This window comes from Chelon labrosus, assembly GCF_963514085.1.
Source record: "Chelon labrosus genome assembly, chromosome: 16".
Classification (NCBI taxonomy): domain Eukaryota; kingdom Metazoa; phylum Chordata; class Actinopteri; order Mugiliformes; family Mugilidae; genus Chelon; species Chelon labrosus.
Window position 1 is genome coordinate 5,757,945 of NC_140349.1, and position 24,446 is coordinate 5,782,390.

Sequence of the window (24,446 nt, forward strand, 5' to 3'; positions counted from 1 at the left end):
ATTATTTTTAAATATGACTGTGACAAAACCTGACATAAACTATAAAACAGAATTTAGAAAACGACAACATTTAAATGGGATGTTTGGTATGTTTTAAGTATGTTTTCATGTATTATTCACACTGATGTTGAGTTTGTTAAAGCTTGTATAGATGTAAATGCAGCATGTCCTGTTGTATGATCATGGGTCACACAGAGTTATTTAGATGTGACAGGAACAAGCTGTGTAATAAACCCACCTTTATAAAACTGTTTCTGAGCATGCAGCTTATTTTTTGATCCTCCTTGTCGAGTCAGTTGAATCAGAAATAAAGCTCCACCTTTCACGTCATCTGTCTTAATATTTCAACACACCACAACACATTACAGCAACAACATCCACTCTACATTCAGTAAAGAAGCCGCCTCCTGGTACTGCTATGGTCAAAATGGATGCAGCGTTGTTGTGGTTTTATTTCTGCTGCATCAAATTTGCAGTTCAGAATTTTTTTAATCAGATTTCGACCAGGTGTTTCTGGGAAGCCAAGGGTCTAAAGGGTTAAAACCTTTACATGAATAACCGATTAAAGGGAAATTACCGTTTTTTACAACCTGATCATATTTTATTTCTGGCATAAAATATGATCGTTTACTCACCCATATAACTTTGGTGTCATTTGGAGTCGTTCAGACAATATTTAGATCCAGTGGAGCGCCGCGTATATCACTTTAAGAAATATATTTCAAGTATAAATAGTTTGCTTCAAGTAATATGATAAGCAAACTTACAAGTATACTTATAGTGTAACAACAAGTAAACTAGTAAAATAGCAAAAAATTGTATTTTTCAGTTTTAGTAATTCTAAACTCATACTTAGACCTTAGAGCTAGTAGTTATACTCGAAAGTATACTAATTTAATACTTCTTCGGACCAAATCGGAACATTTGTAAGTTCATAAATATACTTTAAGTATACTTTATAAGGTAATTTTAAGTTTACAAAAGTACACTTTCAAGTATACATCAAGAACACTCATCTATATACTACTAGTTTACTAGGTATATACTACCACAACTACACCCTTCTGTATACTGCCATTGTACTAGTTATATACTTGTAGTCCATATTTTAGTTTATTGACATTAGTTTATTTGAACTGAAGAAGCTATTTTTTTCCAATTTAAGAAGTATTAAATTAGTATACTTTCTAGTACACTACAAGTACATGGTCTGTAGTATACTTGCTATACTCAAGCATACTTAATAAAATGAACTTCAAGTATACTACTTTCTGCTGAGGATATAGTGGGAGTGACTGGGGCACCGAAACGCAGCCTCTAAATAACACATTATCTCCCGCGGTACTCGTTCATTTCAACAATATTTTGTTATGATACGCTCGTGCTGTTCCCCGTTGAGTCTGGAGTTACCTGTTCTCATCATCCGGGGTCTGCAGATTGACCTACTAACCTCAGAGCTGGATGATGTCATCTCTGAGCGCCGCGCACAGCCGCAGCAGCACGGCTCATTCACTCTGCGACGGTCGTCTTGTTTACCTGTAATTTGGTACTACTATGGTTCGTTTCTGCATATATCCAAATTGTCCGAACAAAATGAAAAACTGGACGAAGTTCAGCTTCCACAGGCTTCCTTTACGCAACCGGAACTTACTCAGGCTCTGGCTGGTTGCGCTGAAAATGGACCCGAACACCAGAGTGGAAGTACTGAGAGATGCGGATCATCGGGTTTGCAGCGCTCACTTCACTCCGGATGACTTTTTCCCTCCAAAGCCAATGAAGGAAGGCCAGAAAGTGCAGCGACTGAACCTCAGGAAGCATGCCATCCCGATCTTCGCAGAAGGCGCAACAGTCACAGCGGAGGTAATCCATTTCTAATGAAGCTTTGTGTAATGATTTGATTTTTGATAGAATGAGTCTGAAGTTTTCAGTGTGCATTGTGCAAAAAACAACAGAAACTCCAGGCATAACATCACGTTTGCAGCATCTTCCCCTTCGTGATTTGCACCGTGCAAGTTTTGTTTCAAATGTCACATTCCTTTTTATCTCACGGAGGGAATCACGAAAGATCCAAACATGCGACCTGCAACCATTAAACTATTGAGAAGAGCAGTGGCTGAGAGCCTTAAAACAAATCAATTTATTGTCTAAACAGAAGTTAAGCAACATATTTACAGATTATTCATGTGAGCGTTGTTTGCTTGCACCAGCATCATTAGGTCTTATATTGTGGAGCTGTCAGAGGATATCAGAAAATCGGAGGAATAGTTCCTGATTGCATAAACTCATTCATTTAGGACATTTGATTGCAAATCTGGAAGTTATGGACTCTAACACAATATGAAATGGTGTAGAAGAAAATTAGAACAGACTCAGCAGAGGTAATGAAGGCGTGTGTAATGATTTTATTAGGCTATAACCTGTGCATACAATCTACAGACCCCGGATGATGATAACCGGTAAGTCCGGACTCAACAGGGAATAGCACTAGCGTATCATAACAGAATATTGGTGAAATAACGCAGATAATGCGTTATTGAGAGGCTGCGTTTCGGTGCCCCAGTCACTCCCACTATATGGATATACGCAGCGCTCCACTGGATCAAAATATCATCCGAACAACTCCAGATGACATCAGTGTTATATGGGTGAGTAAATGATCGTATTTTATGCCAGAAATAAGATCCAGGTTGTAAAATAACAATAATTCACAGCTTTTTGTTTCACATGCAATTGCAAAAACAAGACAAGAAACAGTACGCACAAGAGAAGAAAAGCTAATTAATGTTTAAAACAAAGCTCTAGATTTGTGATTTTCACTAGTAAGGTGTAAGCACACTGGACTGATTACGTAAAACTATTGCAACGGTACATTATAGGCCTCAGTGTCACCCACTTGTAGTGTATGAGGCCACGTGTCAGTACAACAAAATACAGTTCAGTACTACAAAACACAGCCTGCAAAATGAAAACACATTTGAATCCACAACTATCTCAGTTATTTTAAACAAATTCTAAATACCAGAACCTTCACGAAGAGAAGATTTAGTGCAGGACTGTTGTCTTAGAATGTTTTCACTAGAGCACCCAATAAACTGGCATGTAAGTATAGTTTTTGATTGCTTTTAAGAACATGTTGGCTAGTGTTTTTACTTATACCAAGAACTATATAGCTGTAATGCATCCTAATCTGAGTTACAACACCAAATAAAATCCAATAGAAGAAGGCGTACGTTGGAGCTCTTATAACAATTCATATAAGATGTTAAAAGTCCTTGTTGCCTTTTGGTTTTCCGCATGCTCCAGTACAAGTCCATATTGTTTTAGTTCAGCAGTGAAATAGTCTTGAGCCGCAATCTTTTGATTTATGAATCCTAGGATTATATTGTCCTGCATGATCGATAATTTTGTTTACATTGTCATTTACAAAATGTAATAAATACGTAAGAGCACATTTGTTTTTGTTTTTTTGCTGGGCTCCTTGTAATAGCCACGCCCCTTTTCCTGATTTTCCCGGGCCAGCTAAAATGGCGCACCCCTAGATGTCCTTTTGTTGGCTTCACAAACCCACACAGCACCTTCCTTAGGTTACCAGCAAAAGATGATCTGAGATAGTGGTGGATAAAGTTTATTTATAAATGCAAAGTGCAAATAGTAGTTGTTAGTCTGTGTCAAACATTTTGAAAGGGACGATTCGAAAAATGAATACATTGCAGCCTCCTTCTGATCCACAAGGGGGCGATAATGTAACGTCGAGGGGAGCGTAATGTCGTAAAACGTGGTGGAGAAGAAGAAGCTGCGCTAACGCTCTGCAACAAGCTAGACTTTATTCAAACGGGGTAGCGAGGGACACGCGTTCAAACGGTTCAACAGTTTAAAAGTCTTTTTTAAAGGGCCCGTGGTTTATTTGCAAACGCCAAGAAGTGGGGGCGAACATGGCGGCTACGGAAACGGGCGATGGACACCGACGTCTGGCCACCAATCACGTCTCGCCTGTGCAAGTCGCTGGCGCGGTAATTTTCTGCACGTTGTAGCTGTATACTTCATTCTTTACAGCATCGAGCACCGCGACCATCCTATATCCAGCGTATCCACATGTGGGCAAGCTGTTTAATCGGCGCGGCGGTCGTTTGTTGCAGCCTGCGAGCGTATTAACGCGTTTAAAGCTAGCTAACATTAGCGAGCTAACGGGGCAGTCGGGAGAGGTTTATATTGTTTGTAAGCTTTAGTAAGCTAGCTTTAGCTTGGCGACACTAGCCTGTTTACATGGCATGTAATTAACAGCATCAGCGCAACATGGCTGAATCCAATGAAGCGGCCCAGGCAGAGGTAACGACATCCCCCTGTACCACATTAACTTCATGCTGCAGCTGTGGGCTAAACATCTGTGCAGCAGCGATGCTACTTGTGTTTACATTGACAGCTGCTGTGTTAGCAACAAGCTAACTCACTATGCCGTGCTTGTTTCCATGAGTGCATGCTTAAAGAGCCGGAGATTCAACTTAGCAATGCTTGATTTGATTTGTGCTTTTACTTTCACTTAAGCTGTGTTTTTATGTATACGTGCATGCTGCAGTTGGCTTCTTTGTAAAGTGGAGTTGCTTAACTGTGCAAACAACCACATTGCAGGACACGGTTGTGCAAAGGAGCGTTAAAGGCATGCAAGTAATGCAAATACACTCGGCCAGTTCATTAGGTACGCTAGGGAAAACGGATGCATTCTAGTATAATAGTCCTGCAGCAAATCTTAGCGCCTTGAAGGCTCTGGTGTTTGGCATTGGTTTATTGGTTTCATGTGGCGGCTGTGGTTTGTTATACTTTTGAACTGTGTCTTGCACCAACACGTGTTTATGTTAATTTGACCACAAGTCAGCGAGCTAGGCTAAATAACAGAAACACTTTTTAATTCAGTCCAGTTTAAACTACATCCTCCAGTTGATTTACATCCTCTCTGACGCCGTTACAACATAAACTGAACATTTAAACATCCATGAAGCTCAGATTTCACAAGTGTACATAATGAATTGGCATGGGAAGACTCTCAATCATCCAGGTTAAGGTTTAATATATATATATAAAAAAAAAAAAAGATTTAAAACTGAAAGAGGAGAACAAAGCTCTGATATAGTCACAGACTGAGACTGTTGAAAAGTCTCAGTCTGTGACTATATCAGTCTGTGTTAGTGGCTCGCTTTAAGTCTAATGTCTATTTCGGGTGAGTATTGGGTCAAAAACAGATCATAGTCGTGTGGTTTTCAGGTGGGCAGCAGCACCCGCAGATGTTCCAAATTAAAAACCCAAACTCCCCACCAGCCCTTTTGAACTGAAGAAGCTACTTGTATGAAGACTCTAAACAAGTCCAGCTGTTTTTTTTAAGTCTTCCCCGAGTTATTCAGCTGAAGAAGTTGTGCTTATGTGAGACTTTTTCAGCAGTCAACAGTGCATTAAATGTTTTAGGTGTTGATAGAATGAGTCTGAAGTTTTTGTTGTGTATTGTGCAAAACGACAGAAACATCCAGACACAACATCACGTTTGCAGCAACTTCCCCCTCAGTGATTAGCACCTTGCAAGTTTTGTTTCAAATGTCTCATTCCTTTTTTTATCTCATGGAGGAGATCACGAAACATCCAAACATTCAAGTCAAGCAAGATGCAACTATTGAAATAAACTATTGATAAGAGCAGTGGCTCAGAGCCTTAAAGTGGAAATGAAGCAATGAGAACTGTGATAATTTTTTGGTTGCTTTTTCATTTTTGGAAATACATGGATTTTCATTAAAGCTGAAATTCAAGTAGTTTCACTGGAAAATGACACGTAGATAACGACTTTCGACACTAGGGCGCTACGTCATCAGAATGGTTAGCGTTTGTTTGTGGATGTTTTAGCCATTAGCTTGCCATTAGCTTCCTACTAGCTTTGTCGCTAACTGTCAAATAAACATGGCAGATCTTGGAAAAAGAACAGGGGGGTCATTTTGTATTGCCCCTGGCTGTTCAAACGAATTCTATCGGGTAAAAGAGAGGGGTAAATTAGTTCATTTTCACGTTATTCCAGTCAAAAAGCCTGAACTGCTCCAAAGATGGTTAGCTGCACTGAAACTGAAACGCCTCAGCCCCCCAATGGGACGAGGACAGAGAGTACGTAGCGACCACTTTATAGAGTCTGATTACGTCGAAGAGGGAGCTTTTGATGAAGATGGGAGATTTGTTCGCCGTCCCACCAATCGCGTGAAGCCAGATGCTGTGCCAACAATTTTTAATTTTAGTGGCTATAGTGCTGGAGACACGGACAGACCTGTCAAATCGGACCCGTCAGGCGCTGCTATGCGCAGAGACAGAGCGCAGAAACGAGCTTGCCAGGCAGAGGAACGAGAGGTATGCTTAGCTTCTAGTTCTACTACTATATGAGGCATCTTCAATTTGTGATTGTCCTGCCAAGTGGGTACGCGTCAAGTCAACATTTCGTGATTATGCTACGTGTCACGATTATCCAAATCCTGGTTCAGTTTTTCTATCACCGTAGAAGTTATGCTACAAGCTGTTGTATACCCTCATTGTTGGGTCTATCCCATTCGTCCATATCCATTTTGTTTTCCAATTGAGGCAGTAAGCTAACTGTGAGGCTATGTCATCATTTTCGGAAAACAAAGATGGCGGCGCACAGGCTGAAAACATTAGAATTAATCCAACTTGTTTGTGTTTTTTTTCTGAATAACGGGTCATATTTCCGACTTTATTTGTATTTATGGTATATTTAAATATTTAACTGGTGCTATAGACATCTGTTTTATTTGACTGCTTCATTTCCACTTTAAAAAAAGATGAATTCATTTTGCTTTTGCAGTTCAAGGTGGTGCATCATCTGCATCGGTCTAAACAGAAGTTAAGCAACATATTCACAGATTATTCATGTGAGCGTTGTTTGCTTGCACCAGCATCATTAGGTCATATTTTGTGGAGATGTCAGATGATAGTTAAGGAAGTTATGGACATGAAATGGTGTTGAAGAAAATTAGATTTTACTCAACCGGAAACAGAAAACTGCACCAAAACACACGCATGCAATGAATGAAGTGATTAAATTCCTGGAATTAAAAAAGGATTCTGAATACAGGATGAAGAAGCTGATAAGACATGCCAAACTTTTATAGATGGTTTATGTCAGATGAAAGTTTTGGATCAAAGTTAAGGTTCGTTTAGCTCTGGGAACCTGGAATTGTTGAGAGCCTTCATACTTTGTGTCGTGGTTGAAATACTGTAAGTGTTATCCAGTGATGTAGAGACTGATGTCCTCACCCTTCTAGTTTGATGACATTAACTGTTCATTGTCTTGCACAGGTAACCGAGACCACAGAGTCTGTGGAAACCGTTTCGGTTCCTGCAGCATCAGTGGATGTCGGAGACCCGGAGCCCGTTTGTGGCTCTTCCCTTAGACTTTCTGAACCGAGAGAGGAGAATAACGTTGCTGCTACAGATACAGAAATGGAAACGAATGACACTAAAGTTGTTAACGCTCTTTTACCTGGATCTCCCTCGCAGACGTTCACAACAGAGACTACAGATCACGGTGCTGACCCAGGTGGCACCTCAGAATCAGAAGAAGATCATCTCGAGGTGAAAAACGAGAACGAGGAAGAAACTGTTACGCCACAGGATAACGACTTAGAGGACAGTCCCGTGAAACCGGAGGTCGGCGAGGACACGGACATGGACGCAGCTTCTGATTGTATAACAGAGTTTAAAGATGAAGACGTGGACACTAACGAGGAAGACGGCGCACAGCGGGAGAAGACGCCTGTCCAAGAAGCGAGGGTTTCCGCGGCGGACGATCTTGATGAGATGATGGACATTGGCACCGTGGATCAGATGGAACAGGAAGCTCAGATGAAGGAGGAGGAGGAGCTGAATAGTGTGACGGATGTGGAAGGCGGACACTCACCTGCCGTTTCAGGTATGATAAAAGTTAGCTTCTCTCAGCGAGTCTGTGTTAATACAACAATAGTTTATTGGTGCAGAATAAAAACTGATTTAGGAGCTTTTAGAGTAATAAATTATTGTGGAAAAGTAACTCAAACCTGACCTGTGAGGAGCTTTCTTTAATATCTACCTCGATGTACACCAGAGTGGAGAGCAGCCACAAATCGTAGCGGGCTGACAGCTGTCGGTTTTCATCAAACTACTTCTTCATCAAGACATGGATTAAGGCGGTTGTGTTTTTGGGGTCTTCTGGTGTCGTCAGCAGATATCTGGGTCAAGACTTCCTGTTCTGTTCTGTTCTGTGCACTGGTTCTTTTTCTACTGGATCGTGTCACAAGCAGTTCACCTTAAATGTACATAACAAATCATTGGTAAATATAACAGGTTTCATTTAGATTCATCAGTTTTTGTTTGAGGTTTACCTAAATTCAAACAAATTCTGCTTAAAGATGATTGATCAGTACTACTCTGAATATGAAAGGAAACCAGAAAACGCCTACTATGATTTTATGCCTTTTTTTTTGTGATATCTTTCCACCTGAAGTCACCTAGCTTTATGTTAGCGTTCCTGGACAGTGCTAGCCCGGAAGACAAACCAACTGTCCCACCCACAGTTTGTTTTGGTGGGGTGGGAAAGGTCCTGGAATTTCTCTGTCGGGAACCGGCAGATCTGCCGGGTCAATCAAATCGTTTGCGTGCGGTCAGATAGAAGAGAAAAGCTTGTTACGTACTCCGCGAAAAGCAAGAAATTCACTATTATTTACACTTAAGTATGTTTAGGTGTTTACACTTCATATGATATAAAGATGGACGAATGGTGTCAGTCATATACTTTCCGAAGAGCAGTTTTGAAGCTCAGTGTTTTTTCTCTGGATGGTCTCCATCTTGAAAGTGCCTGACAGTAAAGTTTAATACTTACTCTGTGAGAAACGAGAAATTAGTTCTCGCTCCTAAAGCCCAAATTATGCTTCCGCGTTGACACAGCGCGTCCGTGCGTACGGACCTATTACGGACCTATTGCGTCCTTGCGGACCCCCGTGCGTCCGACGCAAGGGCCAGACGTGCACCTCCCAAAAATCCTCGACGCGCGTCGAGGCGACGCAACAGCAACGCAGCAGCAACGCAGCGGCATTGGCTGTGATTGGTCCGCTAACTACATCCGCTGGAGACCACTTTTCCGGTTTCCACTCATAAACATCATTGTCTCCTTTGTCGTGCCCTAATTTGCAATAGAAGTATTTCTTCCTCTGCTTGAATAATTTGGAGCTCCAACGCCAGTCTCTCTGTCTCGGTGTCCATCGTACACTGTGACTACGACAAAAGCCGGAAGGTAAATAACGAGGCGAGATACGTCACAAGAGTCTCGGTCGGTCGGTCACAAAAAATCATAGCGCCCTCTACCGGTGTGGCATGCATTTCGACACGTAAACCCCACGCAGAACCATCACGGTCTCATGACTGCGTCCGAGCAACTGCGTGGCCATTGCGTGACCATTGCGTGATCACTACACGGAAGCATAATCTAGCCTTAAGGCTGCAAGAAGAAGAAGAAAGTTCGTTCTGGCCAGGTAATTTATACTTCACGAGAAACTTAAATGCCGAGCTCTAGGGAAGTCCTCATAGGCCCCTCCCACTGCAGCATACGCCACACGCGCTAAGCATTGTGGGAGATGCAGGAGACGGACACCGAGAGGCACTTTTTTTTTATTCTTATTTTCGGACGTCGGCCAGTTGTTTTGACGACCGTGTCTGTCGGATCTCACCGTTCATTCAGTATGCACCTACACACAGTATGCCGATCTCTACCCAGGAGAGATGAGCGGTCACACTGTGAACATTAGCATCTAGGAGCTTTTCGGCATTAACCACGCCCACTTCCAGTTTCTGACCAATCACAGAATAGTAACCGGACACCACACGAGAAAAAAGTTCTGCCCGGCTGATGTATCGAGAACAAATTTTCAACTTTTTGGCCTTAAAGGGGAACTACTGTTTTTTACAACCTGGAACTTATTTCTAGCATAAAATACAGTAGTGTACTCACCCATATAACTTTTGTGTCTTTTGCAGTCGATCGGGAGATAATTAGATCTGCGTATATCCATATAGTGGGAGTGACTGGGGCACCGAATCGCAGCCTCTAAATAACAGGGAATAACAGGCGTTTCGGTGCCCCAATCACTCCCACTATATGGATATACACAGATCTAAATATCTCCCGATTGAATGACATAAAAGTTATATGGGTGAGTAAATGATCGTATTTTATGCCAGAAATAAGGTCCAGGTTGTAAAAAAACAGTGGTTCCCCTTTAACTGCGACAAAGTCTTCTGAACGCTGTGGAGTTGAATTTGTTTACAACAAAATGACTCTGATTGATTGTCGGACTATCCAGCTTCTCTGTCGGCTGAAACGCTCTCATAATGAAATCAAAATGCTGTGTTACCAGACTCACATTCTAACAATAATTGGGTCTAGCTAGAGATAACAGCTGTTAGACTAAAGCTGCAACGAGGGATGCACACAGTTTCTTGGCGACACACGGTTGGGACACAAAATCTTCTGGGTCCAGCTCTGAGGAGAGAAGCTGCTCCAGAAGCACAGACTGCGACATCCCAATAATAACAATCACCTGTGGTTTAAATTCCCCTCAGTGTCGGTGGGCGAGGATAGAAACTGTTTAGAAGAGGAAGACGACGTGAAACCATCGGCTTCAGACTTGATGCGGTCCAGCTTGTCTCCGTCATCCGACGCGGCGGCAAGTGCAGGTGGGTGACGCCACTTTTTTCCATTTTCTGGAGGTGTTGACTGGTAGTTGGTAATAAAATCCTCACTTGATTGTCTACTTTTGTGGGAAATATTTGATCCAGTAGACTAGAAAACATCTTGAGCTAAGTTAAAGCTAAATATTTAGCAAAACAAATCAAGAATAATGTTTAAATTTTAATCTTGTCTTTAATCTCGTCCACATTCTTTGCCTGCCTTTTCACACACCATCAAACAGTTCAGCCTCTCTGGCAATGAATAATGTTTTATGCATGTATTTATACCATTAGTACTTGATTTTCCCTTTTGACTAAGTAGCATCTTGCTCGTGTTCCTTTAGGATCAGACGGCTCGTCACCAGCGACGATGTTGAACGGGATGAAAGTGGTCAAAATGTCGTTATCAAAATCAGATGCTGTGAGTAGAAGAGACATCATCATCTGCTCACATTACGACAGAGTTCGGGTTTCGCAGTCTTTAATGTTTATCCTGTTGCAGGGGAGAATGAGAACTCGCTCAGTCAAATCGTCTCCATCGCCGCCTTTGGTTAAAGTGAAGGACGAGCCGGTGGACGAGGAGTATGAGCAAGCCGTTACGTCGTCTACGTCGTCTACGTCTACAGCCACGGTGAAAGATGAGCCGAACACTGCGAAGGTACGACACGTTCTTCACCTAAAACACCTAAAAATGTTTCACAACACCACGGAAACTATGCAGAGGATGTGTTCAGACACAGTGTTGAGCTGGAAGTGCACTGATACACACTTAAAATGCAGAATAACTCAGTTGAAACAGGTTTTACTGAAACATGTCACCAGTAAAATCCTACCCCTAGATGTCTGGAGGCGATGTGTTGTCCACAAGCTACTGAAAGACACGACTGAAGGTTGCGTGAATCAAAAATATTGATTCATTTGAATTAAGCGATCTACCACCGATCAGGCGTAACATTATGACCACCTTCCTGATATTGTGTAGGTCTCCCTTGTGCCTCCAAAACAGTTGGGACTCATCAGAGAATGGACATGGGCCTTCTGAGGGTGTCCTGTGGTGTCTGATTTGTCTGGTCTGGTCTAGGTGGGTGCTACATGTCTAAGTAACATCCACACCAATGAATGCCAGGTCTAAAAGATTCCCAGAAGAACATTGAACTGTCACAAGATGGTCAATGTTATTTACTTCTCCCTGTCAGTGGTCATAATATTGTGGCTGATTGGTGTGTGTCTATGCAGTTGAATCTGATTCCCAGCTCCCCTGACCTGCTGCTCTCTCGTTGACAGGAGGACCTGAGGATCGGGTCGGTTTTCTCCGTGCCCCCTGAAGCGCAAACTCTTCCCATCGTCCACCCCTCGTCTTTACAAATGTCCTGCTTCCACTGTAAGAAAAGCCTGTTGAAAGGACAGACGGCTTTCCAGAGGAAGGGCTTCTCCTCGCTCTTCTGCTCCACCACCTGCCTCACCACTTCGCTTCCTGCCGTCAAAGGAGTCGCCAAGATCTGCCACAACTGCCAAAAGTGAGTCCATGTAGACGGCTGAGCCAGAATATGACGCGTAAAGGTAAACTGTGTCAGAGCGGAGCTGGATTTAGACTCCTCTTCTCGTTCTCTTCAGGTTGATACTTCGGGCTCAGGACATCATCCTGGCACCAGACGCTAAAGGGATTGTGAAGGAGTTCTGCGGCCAGAACTGCCTGACCTCCTTCAACTACAAAGAAAACGCAAAGAAAACCGCGGCCAACTACACGAAAACCGCCGCCTTCTCAAAAACAGCACAGCCAACGGCGGCAGGAACAGCATCACAGCCAGCAGCGCCCCAGTCGCTCTGCAGCATGTGCACCAGATACTGCATTGTAAGCCCAACACGATGACTGTCAGGAGTTGAAAAAGCCCAAAGATATCTTCGATTTAAATAACCCGCGCCGCTTTTTGTCATCTCCCTGCAGAGTAAACACGAGGTGATCCTGAGCGGCTCCGTCCACAAGATCTGCAGCGACGCCTGCTTCAACCGTTTCCGTGCAGTGAACAATCTGTCCATGGCCAGCTGTGGGAACTGTGGCTCCTACTGCCACAGCAAACCGCTGCTGCTGAAGATGGAGGACAGCAGCAAAACAGTGTGCAACACCGAGTGTTTGGCTAAATACAAAGAGGTATGGAAATAACGAGCACCAGGAACTTTCTTTTTCTTTTCAAGGGACTAAAAGTTTCCTTTAAACTTTTGTTTATCCAACACAGGCTAAAGATAACCAAAGATTAGACATAATAATACGCTGACGTATGAAGATAAGTGTTTTTATATGTAGTTCTTGAGTGTAACTATATTGCAACCTGCTCCACTTCAGTTCAGTAGGTGGTGTCGATGTAAAAGATTATACACCAACAATAGTGCCGTCATTATTTGTTCAACACTGCAACAACAGTAATCAAGGAGGAGGAGATTGAGGCTGTGATGCAGTTATTTAACGTTTTATAAAAGAGTCATAGCAAAGCTCTTAAAGCGTACACGCTACTGCATGTATTTAAAGATGGAGGCGATGGAGGCGTGGTGGGAAAACAGGTCTCCAGTCTATCACAGGGCTAACACAGAGAGGCAGACAACCATTCACACTCACACCTACGGCCAATTTAGAATCACCAGTGAACCTAACCAGCATGTCTTTGGATGGTGGGAGGAAGCTGGAGAACCTGGAGAGAACCAACACAGACACAGGGAGAACATGCAAACTCCACACAGAAAGGAACCAGTCCGCCTTGATGGATTCAAACCCAGAACCTTCTTGCTGTGCGGCATCAGTGCTCCTGATTTCGTCATTGGTTGCAGAGATTTGTGATATTTCACCTCTAGTGTCACACTTTGAATCTGGCTTTTATTTTGTGCCGCTCTCCTCTGTCCAACCAGCTTGCAGGCCGTCCTCTTTTTCATTTTATTTATTTATTTATTTATTTTACAGAAAGCCAAGATAACCCAGCCGTGCACGATGTGTCGCACCACCCACATGATCGCAGACATGGTCGACTGCAAAAACAACGACGACTCGGTGAATCTGTTCTGCAGCAGCAGCTGTGTGATGGCGTACAAGGTCCAGACTGTCAGTGCTTCAGGTAGATTATTATGAAGATTTACTTTAGTGATGTTTAACTCTGTTCTGTTTGACGTTTAATTTATTTATTATTTTTTTCCTGCAGGCGCTCGGTTGAATTGCGATAGCTGTGGAAAAAACACTGTGCCGGCCTATCATCTGGCCATGTCGGACACCTCCATCAGGAACTTCTGCACTCTGCCTTGTGTCGTGGCTTTTCAGGTCTCAAATCAAAGCTTCTACAAATGAGTAACAACCAGTTTTTGTAATCTATCGGCTAATCTTCGATCTCATTTCATTGTTTTGTTTTCTGTGTTGCAGGACAAGTTCAAAAAGTCCCAGAAACACCTGAACATTTTCACAAAGTTGCCCATAGTATCGACCCAAACGCAGACCGTCAATCCTCCTCAGCCACAGCAAGAAGTCAAAGGGTTGCAGAAACTGAACTGCTTCCAGTGTGCCAGCTGCATCACCTTCAAACCAGAGCTGGTCCAGATCAAGGTAACCTGGGGTGCTCCAGTGTAAGGGGGCGGAGTATCAGTGGTGATGTCCTGATTTGATTTAATTTGATTCAAGAGATATTTTGGCGCGATTTCCTGGAGACAAACGATGTCGAGGAGAAAAATATTCCAGAGAGGGTTAGGGAGTTTACGGTGTTGGATGACCAGAACATTTCTGGAGAGGAGGTACGAGCTACCCACTCCACACTACGTTAATTTGACAGAAATATTTACCTGACTGAATCCCGTTGCATCTTGGAGAATACAAGGAAGACAAGAGAAGACTTTAGGTATCTATAGGGGAGGAAATTTTGCGTGTTTAAGATCAGACTGGCCGATACCGAACATTAAAATATCGGGATCGGATCGCGGGACTTCCCAAACAATAGATAAATCAACACCTTTCCCACTCTGTCTGCAGGACAAGATGGTGTTCCTGTGCAGTGCCGACTGTTCGCACGAGTTCAAGCGAACCAACGGCGTGATGAGCCTCTGTGAGTACTGTAAGATCGAAAAGATCACCAGGGACGCCAAGAGGATCAGCAACAAGGACTGCTTCTTCTGCAGCGACGGTAAGAAGACGTAATGTGAAATGTCTGGCACAGATCACGTGTTAGTGAAAGATGTTGATATTAATAATAAAGCAGTTATCCTTAGACTCTTGTTTCCTTCTTTCCAGGCTGTAAACTCCTCTTTAGACATGAGCTGAGTAAAAACTGGGGGAAACATTGCCACTCCTGCGTTTACTGCCACTCGGTGTCAAAGAAGCTGGTGACGGCTCAGTACGGAGGCTCGACGGAGGAGTTCTGCTCTGAGGAGTGCAGGTCCAAATACACCATGCTCTTCTGCCATGTAAGCACGCCTTAACTGCAGTTCATTAAAATCACAGCTACGCTACAGCGATGGTAACGATGTCGCTCTTCTTCTTCTTCGGTCAGGTTGCAAAGTGCGACACCTGCGGGCGTAAAGGCAAACTGAAGCAGAGTCTTTCCATGCTCGGAGAAGTCAAACACTTCTGCGACCTGAGCTGTCTGCTGCAGTTCTGCAGTGAAAAAGCAGCCACGCCGGGGGACGTCCTGAAAGGTGTGTACTCTTGTTTCATTCATCGTCTGCTGTTTGTCTTGAAATCTGACGTGTGCCGGGAGCCTTCATCCCTCGGTTTGGTTGTTGTGGTTTGAACACAGCAAGCGTATTACGCTCTGGAACAAAATAACTGAGCTGGGTCCAATTGGAGAGGAATGTCTCTGCCTGATTGCTCCCCCCAAATTTTATTCTTGCAGTGTGAACACACATTACTTGGGCTGGGTTTTCCCTTTTGAAATTGATCTTGCTTGAAAGGTCTGATATCCATTCATAAAAACATAGATTGTTTTGTTGTTTTTTTTTGTTTTTTTTTTTAAAATACACACCATTTCCTGCATCTCGTTAGAAATTTTTCTGCCATCTCGCAGGACTGGTGTCTGCGACAGATGAGTGAGAAAGATCCACAAAATGACGGTAGCTCCACCTCTGAGAGCACTGTCAGACCTGAAAGCTGACTGGATTTAAAAAGTGTGACGACAAAGAAGAGCTGCACAAAAGCAGACATTAACAAGTGTCATATTAAAGGGGAACTACCGTTTTTTTACAACCCGGACCTTATTTCTGGCATAAAATACGATTGTTTACTCACCCATATAACTTTGGTGTCATTTGGAGTCGTTAGTCAGATATTTGCATCCACGTATATCCATATAGTGGAAGTGAATGGGGCACCGAAACGCAGCCTCTAAATAACACATTATCTGCCAAGAAACCCGTTCATTTCACCAATATTTTGTTATGACACGCTAGTGCTATTCCCCGTTGAGTTGTTAAAAAAACAGTAGTTCCCCATTAACTCTGTCATATCTAAGTACAGTTGTTTCAGACCTGAGATATCACTAGATGAACTGATATTCAATCAGAGCCCAATCAAATCCAGATTTCACCACCGATACCCAGCCCTAAATTTTACCGTCATGCCGTTTGTCTTCATGAACCTTCATTGTCTTGTTAAAATTAATATTTTGATGCCGTGAATGCAGAGACACCTTTTAGAAGCTGTTGTATGTATGTTTCTTACAATGAAATAAAATACAGTAAGGTAAAGTGAAATTAAATATTTGAACCTAGACGTAGAATACTGTGGAAATCTCTTTCTTAACTAAGTAACCCAGTTTTGAAACTGAAATGTTTCAAAATTAATTGGAATCGAATCAATTCATGAAATCAGTAGCGATCAGTAGACCTACAGGTTACCCACGGACCGATACGACCTCCTTATTATTATATAATCGTGTAATTTACCTGATGCATGTTAGTAAGAATGTGCATGTGGCCTCGTGTCCTGTCAGTCACAATCAGAATACTTCCCGTTTTTTACAACTTGGACCTTATTTCTTTCATAAAATACAATCGTTTACTTGCCCATATAACTTCATTTGGAGTCGTTTGGAAGATATTTAGCTCCAGTGGAGCGGCGCGTATATCCATACAGTGGGAGTGAATGGGGCACCGAAACACAGTAATGCATTATCTGCCGCAAAACCCGTTCATTTCACCAATATTTTGTTATGACACGCTAGTGCTATTCCCTGTTGCACAAGTATACACAATTTGACAAAAGTAAAATGGTTACAAATAAATTCTAAAATAGTCTGAGCGTGTTAAGAGTGACCAACACTCCACGGTAGGAGTTTGATGGCCACAGCCAGGAATGACATCCCGTGGCGTTCTGTGGTACGTTTCGGTAGGATTTCGTAGAACACGAACCAAACCAAAGTTGGAATAAAGTCACAGTATTGTACAGTAGTGTTATTTTGAGTTGGACTCTTGAGGTCCCTTGACATTATTTCCACGAGGCACATAAAGTAGTAAAAAAAATATTTAATATAAATCGATTCTCTCGTCGTCCGTCTCTTGGTAGCTCTAGCAAATATTAGTAGCGTATGGACGTAGCTGGCTTTTCTTGTCGTCAACCGCCAACGACCGTTGCTTTGTCTGGGTTCACCTGATGCCCAAAGCCACCTATCACCAATGTGAATTTGGTGGGAGGAGCCAAAAGACGATGTGGACTGTGTTTTCTTGATGTAAATTCCACTGGTTCGTCTCCTCAAAATTTGGCTTTGTTCATCCCGGTATCCGATCGCTTCACGTCGTCCAAGTCTTTTTTCCTTCATCGCCACCACTCGCTCAATTTCATTATCATTCCTGACAACTTTTGACGGATTTCCCACATTTGAGACGACTGGTGTTGTTTCTCTTGTGTTCTGGTTTCAGCCAGGGCGGGGGAGCCCACGCCCGTTATCGCCAACGTCATCTCGCTCGCTGGCCCGCCAACGGGAAAATCAAACGCTTCCAACAGCACTACCCAGCAAAGTACAAACAAAAACAAAATAACAGAGAATACGAATGTGTTGAGTCTTTATTCGTCAGTTTATTGCGAAAGTTTTATATCTTTGTTTTTTTTATTGTCTCCACAGGCCCCGCGGCTAACGTTCAACCAAAAAACTCTGGACATGTAAGTTGACTTCAGAAATTATATGTAAAACAAAACAAATTATGTTTATTAATGTAGAAACCTTTAGCGTGAGATAATGTTGAAGTGTTGTTATGCTGTGATGTTTATAAAAACGATGAACAGGTCTAGTTTATCGCAGTTTTTGGGTCAAGATGTAAAGAGGAAACCTACAAACCTACATCTATTAAAATTGATTAGCACCTCATTTATTGTTCTGCAAATCATAAATTCTGGAGATGTTCTCTATTTGTTTTGTCCTTCAGATCAGCATTCAGACAGAACCTGTGAAGGCTCCTCATCCTCCTCATCCTCCTCATCCTCCTCATCCTGCTCCTCCTCCTCCCGCCCCAAAAATCCTGAAGAACAAGGCTCTGATGTGTAGGCCATTAGTGCAGAACAAAGGGATCTCCTGCAAAACGCAGACGGCTGACGTTGAGGCACAGACAGGTAAAAATAAACAACAACCCTTTTTGTAAATATCATATGAGAAAGTTGAGAAAACTTTTCTTTTCAATGTTTCAGTGCAGCCTTTATCTTAGTAGACTCCACGTATTTGTAATATTTCAGAGTAAACTACTTCTACATAGCAGATATGTTTCGTCACAATATTTTGGATCCTCTTTTTCTACTACTTCTTCAAATTTTGGCAGCTTTGACGCAAAAATTAAAACGGAAGAAGAAGTTTTGATGATACAGGGACGTGGGGTTGCTTTATAGCAGACCTAACTACATAACTACAAAAGATCAGGCGTGACTGGAGCCCGATACCAATCCGATCATTTTCATTGGTCCTCATACCGATCTCCTGATACAGATCCCATACGGAAGTCATATAATGTTGGTTTATCAGGTCGGTCAAAGGTCCATAGATGTAATTCATGAAACCTTCTCTTTGAGTACATGTGTAGCTTATACATCCATGTCGGACTTGGTGCGCGTCAAATTAATTTGAGTCTTTGTCTGTAGACGACACTGCTGTGTTTCTAGAAGTTTAAACCAAAAGCGCAAACTTGTGGCAGCACCTGAAACAAAAGCATCTCAGCTCAGATCCATAGTCACAGATTTCTAAATCTATATTCTGTATTTACGTGATAACTACATGCTTGCTCTGTTTTTGTTGTTTGACACCATCTTAACTGATATCTAAACACTCAACATCTTTTTATAGACGACGTCTTTCCAAAGATCATGGTGGTGCCCATTCCTGTCCCGGTGTACGTCCCTGTACCGATGAGCATGTACAGTCAGTGTACCCCCAAACCCGTGGGCCTTCCGTTACCTGTGAGTCTAACACTACAACCACCTCTTAATATTTTTATTTTAACTTGGACCTTATTATCGTGGGTATTTACTTGGGCAGGGTTTTAAAAAACAAACAAAAAAAGATTTTCCGCTATAAATTGATCCTGATTTGAAAGATGAGGTTATTATGTATACATATATGTATAATCTCGGTGCAATCTTGTGAGACCGAGCAAACAAGATTAGTAGAGGTTTGAGGAAGATCCAGAATATGACAGGAGCTCCAACTCTTGAGGAAAGCATTGGTTTTGTAAAAATCTGTTTCCTTGTGAAGTAAAATTTTATCAAAACCGAAATATCCTTAAATGAACTTATAATGAATCCCACTGTGGGATAAATTAAAGGATTGTCTCATCTTAAAGGATTATCTTATCTTAAAGGATTGTCTTATTTTAAAGGATTGTCTTGTTTTATGTCATTTGTCTTCATCCATTGGAATCTCCATTGGCTTGTGTAGGTTAGTGTTTTGATGCAGGGGATGATGAGACGCCTTAACTAAGAACTGGGAACTAAGAACTTAACACAGTCAGGATAAGAAATGTCAGGGATTTAATATTTACTCATGCTCCATGGTCTATTTGGTTCTATAGTGCACAAATTATGCATATCAGACACCTTGAAACAGTTCATCTCATGGTCCGTTGTGTCTTCAATCTCTCCACCACAGCTCCCTGTGCCCATGTTCCTTCCCGTGACGGTGGACAGCGCCGAGCGCATCGTGGAAACCATCCAGGAGATCAAGCAGAAGATCCCGTCCGACCCGTATGAGGCGGAGCTCATCCTCATGGCCGAGATGGTGGCAGAACAAGAAGAGACGAACAACAAGGAGGAGGCACCGAAAGAGAAAGAGACGGAGAAGGAGGAGGTGGAGAAACAGGAGGAGGAGAAGGCGATGGAGAGACATGAAGCACCTGCCGCATACGGTAAGAATTTAACAAGGTGTTTAAATGATGAAAAGTAGGAAAGAAATTATTTTAAAGACCATTGACAGATCTGCTTCTGCTACTTCTACTGTATTAAAAAAAAAAAAGGGATTAAAATGACCACAAAGGGAAACCTACACAATATTAGGCAGGTGGTCATAATGTTATGGCTGATTTATTTATGTTATTGTTTGTTTTGTGGTCTCCAGATCACCTCAGTACCTACAGCGACGACTTGGACACAGACGACTTGGACACTTTACTCAACAACTGGGAGGACGCCTCCTCCGACGCGGGTCACAAGTCACCCAGTCAACCCAGCGCCCCAAAGAAGCCAAGTCCCACGGTAGACGTTCCTGTGGCCGTGTCCAGCGAGCCTCCCCCTCCGCCCAAACCTCGAGGTCCACCTCCCATGGACCTCGAAGCCGACCTCTCTGTTGGTGAGAAGAATCGATGTACAGAGTCTTATAGTTTAAGATTTAATCCACATTCGGGGGTTGGTTGAGTTTTATCTCCACCTTTATCCATGCTAAAATGTTAAAGCTTCCAGTGTGATATCTACAGAAAAAGGTTTTATGTCTATGTGGTCTCATTCTCAGAAACTCTGGAGAAGTTGGCCCAATTGAGAGAACAGCCTCTCAAACCTCCGAGTCCGCCGCCTCCTGCTACGCGGCGACGGCAAGCTCACAGGAAAGCCAGAGACAAGAGGGTAACTGTTTGTTAAAGAGTACACCGCTGCTGCTGCTGCATGTAACATTAGATTTCTTGAGAACTTCGTCCTAAACCCCCCCCCCCCCCACCTGTCCAATTTATCCAAGGGTCGTAAGCGGTTGTCGAAGACCTCTGAAGCCGCTTCTCTAAAAGCCTCTATCAAGAAGTCTCCGGACCCCCCAAAACTAAAGAGTCTGTATGGAGTTGACGCGTGGAAGCGATGGATCAAGTGGAGGCAAACTCAGCCCGACTTGGACAAGCTACGCCTCAGCTGTAAGTCTGGACGATATTCAACGACTGAAGTTGACCTGTCTGCAGGATACTTTCACTCAAAACATTAGATAGGGCTCCAGAAAATAGCCAAAAACCACTAAGCCACAAAGGAAATAAAAATCCAAAATTCTCTGGAAATTAAATAAACTAGATCCACACCCTCCTCCAACTACACGTTTCCAGTGCTACCTCCAGAATGATTCGTTTAAATCATACATTTCCCTCAATACAGTGTTTGTAAAGCTAAAAAACTTTAGATACTAATCTCGTTACCATAGGTGTCCCCCAGGGCTCTGTTCTAGGCCCCTTGTATTCATTATTTACCTTCTTCCTCCTGTATTAAACATGTTTAACCTTTATTTAGCCTATTAATTGTACTATTATAGATCCTCTTCTCTTTTTATTTTGTTGTGGTCCCTTTAATTGGCTGTGAGTTAAGAGTTGACCGTGGCTGCCAAACACATATTTCTGATTATGCATTCCTCAAGCTAACAAATCAACATTTCAGGTTATTCACCTGTATGTTTTTCATCTGTAGCTTTGACGTCTTAATCTCTGATTAATTTGGACTTCTTATATCTTGATCTCAGCACGTCGCTTGGAGTTAAAGGAGGACGTTCTCCGCTGCACCACCACTGAGCTCAGCTATGGCCTCTGCTGCTTCATCCATGAGGTGAAACGACCAAACGGAGGGCAGTACTCCCCTGACAGCCTGTTCTACCTCTGCCTTGGCATCCAACAGGCAAGACACTTTTTCTCTTTCAACACACAAACTTAAGAGAAAGCTTAAATGCCAGCCTCGGACTCATGCCGACTCTTCAATCTTTTTTCTCTCTGTAGTATCTATTCGAAAACGGTCGAGTGGAGAATATATTCATGGATCGTTTCTACACTAAGTTCTCCTCTGAGTTCACTGATATGCTCAGAGGTTTCAAACCTTTAATCACAGCTAGCGGTGAGTTATGGGTCAGAGTTTGTTTCTTTCTCTGTTTCTGTTTTACACGAATGCTCACTCCCCTTTCTGTCTCTGCAGGTTATGTCCACTCCCGAGTGGAGGAAGAGTTTCTGTGGGATTGTAAACAGCTGGGGGCCTACTCCCCCATCGTCCTCCTCAACACTCTGCTTTTCTTCTGCTGCAAGTACTTTGGCTTCACCACGGTGGAGCAGCACCGCCAGCTGTCCTTCGCACATGTCATGCGCTGCACCAAAACCAACCAGAACGGCACCAAGACCACCTTCCTGCGCTTCTACCCACCCATATCCTTGAATGAGGCGGACACAGGTATCAGTTTGGTCGAGATGATTTTAAGATCTTAAAACACATCCTCTTAAATTATCATTATCAATTTAGCAGTTGAAAATGTCATGCTTTTGGAGGAGGAGGAGGTTGGAAATCTGGAAATCACAGATGTTTTTGAAATTTGCATTGTATTTTAGAAAACTTATTAGAATTTTAGATCCCTTTCAAATCTGCAGTAGATGAGCTATTACATTTTACAAATTGCCACTGAAAGCTGGAACAAACTGCAACCAGATTTAAAAACACATATTTTAACTATGATATACAACTGGTGTCATACATTTAAGAGTTGAAGAAACTTCTTACCCCACATTTTTATTCTAGCGATGTAAATTATTGTGTGTCTTAACATCTGGACTGTGGGGTAAACAGCTGTAAGTACTTGTGACCAAGGCACCAGTTGGACATTTGCTTGTGTTGAGCCATTGTCGCCACTAGCAGGTCTGTGGTTTGTGTTGAAATTTATGTTGATCCTCTTCAGAGCCAGACGTCGTTGCAGCAAAGAGGCGCAGAGAGGATGAAAGTAAAGAGGACATCCTGGAGATGGCGGAGAACACGGACAACCCCCTTCGCTGTCCAGTCAGACTCTATGAGTTCTACTTGTCCAAGTGGTGAGTGTAGTGTAACCACAGGCATAATCATTCTATGAGACTTACTGCCTTTTAAATTTCAATTTTTTAGATAGATTTTTTTTCCCCTTGTGGTGACTTAATCGTTACACTTTTATAATTGGGCAGAATGGATTATACCTTTGATTTGATCTCTAATACAGCCATTATGGGACGAGTTCACATTTATTCAAGTCGGTCTTATAAAAAGTGCAGACCATAAATCAATCAGCTGTCTAGTACATAATGCAGCTGAACTAAAACATCACTCCATTGTTGGCCCCACTGGCTAGTCATTTGCTTTGGGATCAATTTTACATTTTCATTGATGACTTTTCTCTCCTGCCAGCCAAACACCCAAAAATGTGACCATTGGCTGTAAAACACTTTGTAATGCTAGTTCTTAACAGTGCTACCCAAATAACCCTACAATAACTATTTCTGTACACTGATCTAACCTCTTATTTTTCCATGTTGACATTTAAAACTGTTTGCCTTCCAGCTCGGAGTCGGTCAAGCAGCGCACCAACCTTTTTTACCTTCACCCCGAGCGCTGCTGCGTCCCAAACAGCCCCCTGTGGTTCTCCTCCACTCCTCTGGATGACGGCACCATGGAGGCCATGCTCACCCGCATCCTCACCGTCAGAGAGCTGCACGTCAGGAGGAGGAAAGGCAAAGCGGCGTCTGATGATCCAGCATTTATACCTGACGCGGAGGAAGACGAGGATTCGGAGTAAAGACGAGCACAGAGAACAGAAGTGACCTTTTACAGCTGTTGGTGTAAATATTTGTAGATTCACGGAGATGTTAATGCAGTAAACACAAATCAACAGAATAAAACTCATTCATAACTACAGTGTGTCAAACTGTGAGTGACAGAATATCTGCAAATGCACAAAGTTGGTGTTGGTGGGACTGAGATCATGGACTCAATGCGCGTACTGTTTCCTGCTGTTCAGCTGGGCACACATCTGTCCTTCTGTCTTTTGTCTCTCATGTATACTTTTGTTTCCTTACATATGCTATAGTTTCTTACATTTCTCTGCACATTGGACTTGGCAAACTTTACTTCTTGACATCATTGAGGTCCAGAGTAAAGAGCTGGAGGGCTGCTGCGATGGACGAAATATTAAATTCCAACTGAAAACATCTCTCTGGGATGCAGATGTGACTCATTTAACCAGCAAATTATTTCCAGATCAGCTGTTTTCCACAGTCATAGCACTCCGGGGGATTGTTTAAACAGCATTCTCACAAAATAATTGGAGGACATATAATAATCTTGGGAAATATATAAAAATAATCCTTACCAAAGTGTGACATAACGATGGATATATCCTCTGTAGTGTGTCTTGATTAATTTTCCTTGCCACGGTAAATGTTGAACGGTTACACAAGTCACAGTTGTGCTTTGTGTTAATTTGATAGTTTTACTTTGTGTAATTTAGCATAATAAAACAATCATATATATT

The 24,446-nt window shown here is 42.6% G+C and overlaps 1 protein-coding gene across 6 annotated transcripts; it reads left to right on the forward strand.

Annotated features, from left to right (window-relative positions):
• The first annotated feature begins 1,524 nt into the window (after nt 1-1,524).
• Nucleotides 1,525-24,125, forward strand: zmym4.1 (zinc finger MYM-type containing 4, tandem duplicate 1). Of its 6 annotated transcripts, none has more exons than XM_084562885.1 (27): nt 1,525-1,860; nt 7,537-7,948; nt 10,630-10,743; nt 11,082-11,158; nt 11,240-11,395; nt 12,022-12,254; nt 12,352-12,589; nt 12,683-12,886; nt 13,688-13,838; nt 13,923-14,038; nt 14,138-14,317; nt 14,738-14,888; nt 14,996-15,168; nt 15,255-15,399; nt 17,617-17,715; nt 17,820-17,857; nt 18,121-18,304; nt 19,026-19,138; nt 19,827-20,082; nt 20,292-20,522; nt 20,682-20,791; nt 20,901-21,066; nt 21,657-21,808; nt 21,907-22,021; nt 22,100-22,348; nt 22,848-22,977; nt 23,477-24,125. In XM_084562885.1, the coding sequence occupies exons 1-27, from the start codon at nt 1,555-1,557 to the stop codon at nt 23,709-23,711; spliced, it is 4,734 nt and encodes a 1,577-aa protein (XP_084419011.1). In that variant the 5' UTR covers nt 1,525-1,554; the 3' UTR covers nt 23,712-24,125. The 6 variants fall into 6 exon arrangements, with proteins under 6 accessions (XP_084419011.1, XP_084419014.1, XP_084419012.1 ...); XM_084562886.1 differs by lacking the exon at nt 1,525-1,860 and adding an exon at nt 3,805-4,010 and having other exon boundaries at nt 7,336-7,948; XM_084562889.1 differs by lacking the exon at nt 1,525-1,860 and adding an exon at nt 3,805-4,010.
• Nucleotides 24,126-24,446: the final 321 nt, after the last annotated feature.